The 7,775-nt window shown below is 35.2% G+C and overlaps 1 protein-coding gene across 1 annotated transcript; it reads left to right on the top strand.

Annotated features, from left to right (window-relative positions):
• The first annotated feature begins 393 nt into the window (after positions 1 to 393).
• LOC142355939 (uncharacterized) lies at positions 394 to 1,985 on the top strand. Its single transcript, XM_075407946.1, has one exon. The coding sequence runs from the start codon at positions 431 to 433 to the stop codon at positions 1,709 to 1,711; it is 1,281 nt and encodes a 426-aa protein (XP_075264061.1). The 5' UTR covers positions 394 to 430; the 3' UTR covers positions 1,712 to 1,985.
• Positions 1,986 to 7,775: the final 5,790 nt, after the last annotated feature.

Raw genomic sequence — 7,775 nt, 5'->3', positions numbered from 1 at the left:
TGCATTCGTGGGTCAAGGACGCTTAGGCGGCGCAAAATTGTAGATGCCTCGATGGGAGCTGTGGCTGAAGAAGGGAGGCTGTTAGTTTGACTCATCTACTTTCGTCATTGTGTTTGGTTTCTAATGCTGTCTGTCTTTTGTTTTACTTGCTCAGCTGATGTTTGTATATATCATTTTTTGATATATTTAAACAATACGAAATACTTTATGAAGACGTTGTGCTGTGAGGACCACGGACCAGCCAATTTTCACCCAGTGTTGTGGAGGGGCATTTCTTAATTTACCTTTTTTTAAAAAAAATAATGCGGGGGGGGGGGGTGGTATAATGGGAAAGACGCCATACTTGCAGCAAGATTATAGATATATGCTGTAAAAATGTGACTTATTATTTCTGTGGCGTTTGAAGTTTCAATCGTCTAATTTCAGTGATATGTTCACCGAAGGTGTCTTAAAGAGAGTGTCAGTTAAACTTGCTAACAAACAGGATGTGGAGGAAAGCACACTTGTTCAGTTACAAAGGTTTGTCCGAAAACTTAGCAAAACGAAAAGATTACACGAGGAAATTGTCAACGCAAAACGGGTCCAAAATGAATGTTTGACGCATTATTGCCTTCTGAAAGATAATTTGTGCAAAATTATCAAAATCGATTCCAAGCCTGATACTGCCAAAGCAGTCTTGCAAATTTTTCTGGATCTCGTTTATTGTGAAATGAAGTTAAGCACCAATGTTGCAGTATTCGATTCGCTTGTTAAGGAGTCTTTCTCCAGTTTAGTGATGTGCTTGTTTATGGATGGCCCAAAATCGTCGACTAATTCCTTTTTGCAGCTGTGCAATAAAAGGCACGATTACATTGTTTGCATTATTTTTGTGATGGCATCTACAATTTTCACAGAAACTGTTTTGTCGTTAAATCAAGCCTGTGTATATCATTTGATAAAATGCATTCTCAAAATAAATTTTTATTCGGCTATGGATGATTCTAACGACAGTACAGAACATGGTAAAAAGAAGTTGTCAGCAAAAATCTCAAAACTGTGGCTGACGGTGCTTTCGAGGGACCTCAATCTGAAGTCATCACTCTTGGTGCTCACAAACATGTGTGATAAAATTATGCCCATCCTCTTTGATTGCCGGGATTTGACAGACTTCCTTATGCAATCGGTTACCGCTGAATCCATTAAAAAGAAATTTTTAGCACTCGAGTGTTTTTATCTCTTGCTTGTGAAATATAATATTGAGTATCCCGGAATATACGACAGAATAATATGTATGTGCGGAGACAATGCATTTCAGCTATCAACTTATTCTTTAACATTTCTGGACATAATAAGAAAGTTTTTGATGTCTTCGAAACTTTCCATCGATCTTGTTAAAAATTTTGTTTTAATATTGGGCAAAGTTAGCTTCAAATGTGAAACCGATGTTTTAATTTCGATTCTGAACCTTATGCGTGATGTTGTCCTGCAACATAAGTTGGTTACAGGACCTCAAGGAGAATTAACGAGAGAAGAGTTCACAGACGTTTATTTGATTGTTGAGGATTCAATGAAGTCGCATTTTAACCCAGTTGTGAGAAAAGCTGCGACAAATCTTTTGAGAGAACTTGATGATTCAATAACTGGCTCAGAGAATGTAAACTTTGATATCGATGAAATAATGCAGAAGCTTTGTTTGAAGACTATAGAGAAATCCGGTATAGCTATCAAATAAGCAACTAAAATTGATATTGTGCGTTCGCTCATTATGTCGAACCCTTTAACTTGAAAACAAAAAATCTATTTAGCCCGAATGCATAACTACAGAATATCATATGAATACAGTATTTCTCGTACTACAAGAGCGGCTTGACTAATCAATATATTGACTTGATAGACTCTGGTTGCTGCTCAATATTTGGCCGCTCCGATGGTTTGTGTAATAGCCTTCGTAATTTTCCCAACCTGTCATTTTTGCGCTATTTTTACAATAAACATTTCGTATTGTATTAATGTCTTTTAAGAACTCGAAGAGGAGTATTAGTCGAGCGTGTTCCCAGGTTGCCCGAACTTGGAAAACTTACTAAGGCCTTACTACGGCACCGTATAAGTCGTTGATAAAAACCGTACTAAGTTCTTGTCAAGTTTACTACGGCACCGTACTACGGCCGTACCAAGATTTCTAAGGTTCCGTGCTAATGCCGTATCAAGACTAATAAGGTGCCGTAGTAAGGCCGTATCAAGATTAATAAGGTTATTAAGGCAAAATAATAGCTGGAAAATTGTCGGAAAAGGCTCCAGTCAAGTTGAATAACCAGACTTTTGAGACTTTTCCAGTATGTTCTGGGTGTGTTTCCCTCCTCCTTATCTCAACCGGGCTGGGGACCGGCTATGGCGGAGTTACAAACAAACAAATATAGGAGATTTTGAGCAGAGCATTTGGTATAAAAAAACCGGGCTCAAGCTCCATCTCCAAAAATAAAACAACTTAAAATAAAACAAATTAAAATAAAACAAATTAAAATAAAACACATTAAAATAAAACAAATTAAAATGAAACAAATTAAATCACCTCAACTAAGAGACGAACTTTTTTTTCGATACAAGCTGAGCTAAAAATTCTTTTTGCACCTGGACCCACACAAAAACAGGGAATCCTAGGTTGCTTTTGGTTAGCTTTCGACAACTCTAAAACCCGATTGCAAAAAAAGACGTTTTAAAATAAAATTTTCAAATAAGCGAAAAACCTCAACTAAGAGACGAACTTTTTTTCGATACAAGCTAAGCTAAAAATTCTTTTTGCACCTGGACCCACACAAAAACAGGGAATCCTAGGTTGCTTTTGGTTAGCTTTCGACAACTCTAAAACCCGATTGCAAAAAAAGACGTTTTAAAATAAAATTTTCAAATAAGCGAAAAACCAACTAAGAGACGAACTTTTTTTCTATAAAAGCTAAACCAAAAATTCTTCTTGCAACTGGACCCACACAAAAACAGGGAATCCTAGGTTTCTTTTGGTTAGCTTTCGCAACTCTAAAACCCGATTGCAAAAAAAGACGTTTTAAAATAAAATTTTCAAATGAGCGAAAAACCTCAACTAAGAGACGAACTTTTTTTCGATACAAGCTAAGCTAAAAATTCTTTTTGCACCTGGACCCACACAAAAACAGGGAATCCTAGGTTGCTTTTGGTTAGCTTTCGACAACTCTTAGAACCGATTGCAAAAAAAAGAAGTTTTAAAATAAAATTTTCAAATAAGCGAAAAACCTCAACTAAGAGACGAACTTTTTTTCTATACAAGCTAAACCAAAATTTCTTTTTGCACCTGGACCCACACAAAAACAGGTAATCCTAGGTTTCTTTTGGTTAGCTTTCGACAACTCTAAAACCCGATTGCAAAAAAAGACGTTTTAAAATAAAATTTTCAAATAAGCGAAAAACCTCAACTAAGAGACGAACTTTTTTTCGATACAAGCTAAGCTAAAAATTCTTTTTGCACCTGGACCCACACAAAAACAGGGAATCCTAGGTTGCTTTTGGTTAGCCTTCGACAACTCTAAGACCCGATTGCAAAAAAAGACGTTTTAAAATAAAATTTTCAAATAAGCGAAAAACCTCAACTAAGAGACGAACTTTTTTTCGATACAAGCTAAGCTAAAAATTCTTTTTGCACCTGGACTCACACAAAAACAGGGAATCCTAGTTTGCTTTTGGTTAGCTTTCGACAACTCTTAGAACCGATTGCAAAAAAAAAGAAGTTTTAAAATAAAATTTTCAAATAAGCGAAAAACCTCAACTAAGAGACGAACTTTTTTTCTATACAAGCTAAACCAAAATTTCTTTTTGCACCTGGACCCACACAAAAACAGGTAATCCTAGGTTTCTTTTGGTTAGCTTTCGACAACTCTAAAACCCGATTGCAAAAAAAGACGTTTTAAAATAAAATTTTCAAATAAGCGAAAAACCTCAACTAAGAGACGAACTTTTTTTCGATACAAGCTAAGCTAAAAATTCTTTTTGCACCTGGACCCACACAAAAACAGGGAATCCTAGGTTGCTTTTGGTTAGCCTTCGACAACTCTAAGACCCGATTGCAAAAAAAGACGTTTTAAAATAAAATTTTCAAATAAGCGAAAAACCTCAACTAAGAGACGAACTTTTTTTCGATACAAGCTAAGCTAAAAATTCTTTTTGCACCTGGACCCACACAAAAACAGGGAATCCTAGGTTGCTTTTGGTTAGCTTTCGACAACTCTTAGAACCGATTGCAAAAAAAAGAAGTTTTAAAATAAAATTTTCAAATAAGCGAAAAACCTCAACTAAGAGACGAACATTTTTTCTATACAAGCTAAACCAAAATTTCTTTTTGCACCTGGACCCACACAAAAACAGGGAATCCTAGGTTGCTTTTGGTTAGCTTTCGACAACTCTTAGAACCGATTGCAAAAAAAAAGAAGTTTTAAAATAAAATTTTCAAATAAGCGAAAAACCTCAACTAAGAGACGAACTTTTTTTCTATACAAGCTAAACCAAAATTTCTTTTTGCACCTGGACCCACACAAAAACAGGTAATCCTAGGTTTCTTTTGGTTAGCTTTCGACAACTCTAAAACCCGATTGCAAAAAAAGACGTTTTAAAATAAAATTTTCAAATAAGCGAAAAACCTCAACTAAGAGACGAACTCTTTTTCGATACAAGCTAAGCTAAAAATTCTTTTTGTACCTGGACCCACACAAAAACAGGGAATCCTAGGTTGCTTTTGGTTAGCCTTCGACAACTCTAAGACCCGATTGCAAAAAAAGACGTTTTAAAATAAAATTTTCAAATAAGCGAAAAACCTCAACTAAGAGACGAACTTTTTTTCGATACAAGCTAAGCTAAAAATTCTTTTTGCACCTGGACCCACACAAAAACAGGGAATCCTAGGTTGCTTTTGGTTAGCTTTCGACAACTCTTAGAACCGATTGCAAAAAAAAGAAGTTTTAAAATAAAATTTTCAAATAAGCGAAAAACCTCAACTAAGAGACGAACATTTTTTCTATACAAGCTAAACCAAAATTTCTTTTTGCACCTGGACCCACACAAAAACAGGTAATCCTAGGTTTCTTTTGGTTAGCTTTCGACAACTCTAAAACCCGATTGCAAAAAAAGACGTTTTAAAATAAAATTTTCAAATAAGCGAAAAACCTCAACTAAGAGACGAACTTTTTTTCGATACAAGCTAAGCTAAAAATTCTTTTTGCACCTGGACCCACACAAAAACAGGGAATCCTAGGTTGCTTTTGGTTAGCTTTCAACAACTCTAAGACCCGATTGCAAAAAAAGACGTTTTAAAATAAAATTTTCAAATAAGCGAAAAACCTCAACTAAGAGACGAACTTTTTTTCTATACAAGCTAAACCAAAAATTCTTTTTGCACCTGGACCCACACAAAAACAGGGAATCCTAGGTTGCTTTTGGTTAGCTTTCGACAACTCTAAGACCCGATTGCAAAAAAAAGTTTTAAAATAAAATTTTCAAATAAGCGAAAAACCTCAACTAAGAGACGAACTTTTTTGCTATACAAGCTGAACCAAAATTTCTTTTTGCACCTGGACCCACACAAAAACAGGTAATCCTAGGATTCTTTTGGTTAGCTTTCGACAACTCTAAACCCGATTGCAAAAAAAGACGTTTTAAAATAAAATTTTCAAATAAGCGAAAAACCTCAACTAAGAGACGAACTTTTTTTCGATACAAGCGAAGCTAAAAATTCTTTTTGCACCTGGACCCACACAAAAACAGGGAATCCTAGGTTGCTTTTGGTTAGCTTTCGACAACTCTAAGACCCGATTGCAAAAAAAGACGTTTTAAAATAAAATTTTCAAATAAGCGAAAAACCTCAACTAAGAGACGAACTTTTTTTCTATACAAGCTAAACCAAAAATTCTTTTTGCACCTGGACCCACACAAAAACAGGGAATCCTAGGTTGCTTTTGGTTAGCTTTCGACAACTCTTAGCCCCGATTGCAAAAAAAGACGTTTTAAAATAAAATTTTCAAATAAGCGAAAAACCTCAACTAAGAGACGAACTTTTTTTCCGATACAAGCTAAGCCAAAAATTCTTTTTGCACCTGGACGCACACAAAAAGTGGGACTCCTAGGTTGCTTTTGGTTAGCTTTCGACAACTCTAAGACCCGATTGCAAAAAAAGACGTTTTAAAATAAAATTTTAAAATAAGTGAAAAACCTCAACTACGAGACGAACTTTTTTTCTATACAAGCTAAACCAAAAATTCTTTTTGCACCTGGAACCACACAAAAACAGGGAATCCTAGGTTGTTTTTGGTTAGCTTTCGACAAGTCTAAGACTCGATTGCAAAAAAAGACGTTTTAAAATAAAATTTTCAAATAAGCGAAAAACCTCAACTAAGAGACAACTTTTTTTTCGATACAAGCTGAGCCAAAAATTCTTTTTGCACCTGGACCCACACAAAAAGTGGGACTCCTAGGTTTCTTTTTGTTAGCTTTCGACAACTCTAAGATCCGATTGCAAAAAAAAGACGTTTTAAAATAAAATTTTCAAATAAGCGAAAAACCTCAACTAAGAGACGAACATTTTTTCTATACAAGCTAAACCAAAAATTCTTTTTGCACCTGGACCCACACAAAAAGTGGGCCTCCTAGGTTGCCTTTGGTTAGCTTTCGACCACTCTAAGACCCGATTGCAAAAAAAGAAGTTTTAAAATAAAATTTTCAAATAAGCGAAAAACCTCAACTAAGAGACGAACTTTTTTGCTATACAAGCTAAACCAAAATTTCTTTTTGCACCTGGACCCACACAAAAACAGGTAATCCTAGGTTTCTTTTGGTTAGCTTTCGACAACTCTAAACCCGATTGCAAAAAAAGACGTTTTAAAATAAAATTTTCAAATAAGCGAAAAACCTCAACTAAGAGACGAACTTTTTTTCGATACAAGCGAAGCTAAAAATTCTTTTTGCACCTGGACCCACACAAAAACAGGGAATCCTAGGTTGCTTTTGGTTAGCTTTCGACAACTCTAAGACCCGATTGCAAAAAAAGACGTTTTAAAATAAAATTTTCAAATAAGCGAAAAACCTCAACTAAGAGACGAACTTTTTTTCTATACAAGCTAAACCAAAAATTCTTTTTGCACCTGGACCCACACAAAAACAGGGAATCCTAGGTTGCTTTTGGTTAGCTTTCGACAAATCTAAGCCCCGATTGCAAAAAAAGACGTTTTAAAATAAAATTTTCAAACAAGCGAAAAACCTCAACTAAGAGACGAACTTTTTTTCCGATACAAGCTAGGCCAAAAATTCTTTTTGCACCTGGACGCACACAAAAAGTGGGACTCCTAGGTTGCTTTTGGTTAGCTTTCGACAACTCTAAGACCCGATTGCAAAAAAAGACGTTTTAAAATAAAATTTTAAAATAAGTGAAAAACCTCAACTACGAGACGAACTTTTTTTCTATACAAGCTAAACCAAAAATTCTTTTTGCACCTGGAACCACACAAAAACAGGGAATCCTAGGTTGTTTTTGGTTAGCTTTCGACAAGTCTAAGACTCGATTGCAAAAAAAAGACGTTTTAAAATAAAATTTTCAAATAAGCGAAAAACCTCAACTAAGAGACAACTTTTTTTTCGATACAAGCTGAGCCAAAAATTCTTTTTGCACCTGGACCCACACAAAAAGTGGGACTCCTAGGTTTCTTTTTGTTAGCTTTCGACAACTCTAAGATCCGATTGCAAAAAAGACGTTTTAAAATAAAATTTTCAAATAAGCGAAAAACCTC

This window comes from Convolutriloba macropyga, unplaced genomic scaffold (assembly GCF_964194025.1).
Source record: "Convolutriloba macropyga unplaced genomic scaffold, txConMacr16.3 SCAFFOLD_5077, whole genome shotgun sequence".
NCBI classification, from domain to species: Eukaryota; Metazoa; Xenacoelomorpha; order Acoela; family Convolutidae; genus Convolutriloba; species Convolutriloba macropyga.
Note: the sequence above shows the minus strand (reverse complement) of the source record. Positions and strands in the feature narration are given on the sequence as shown.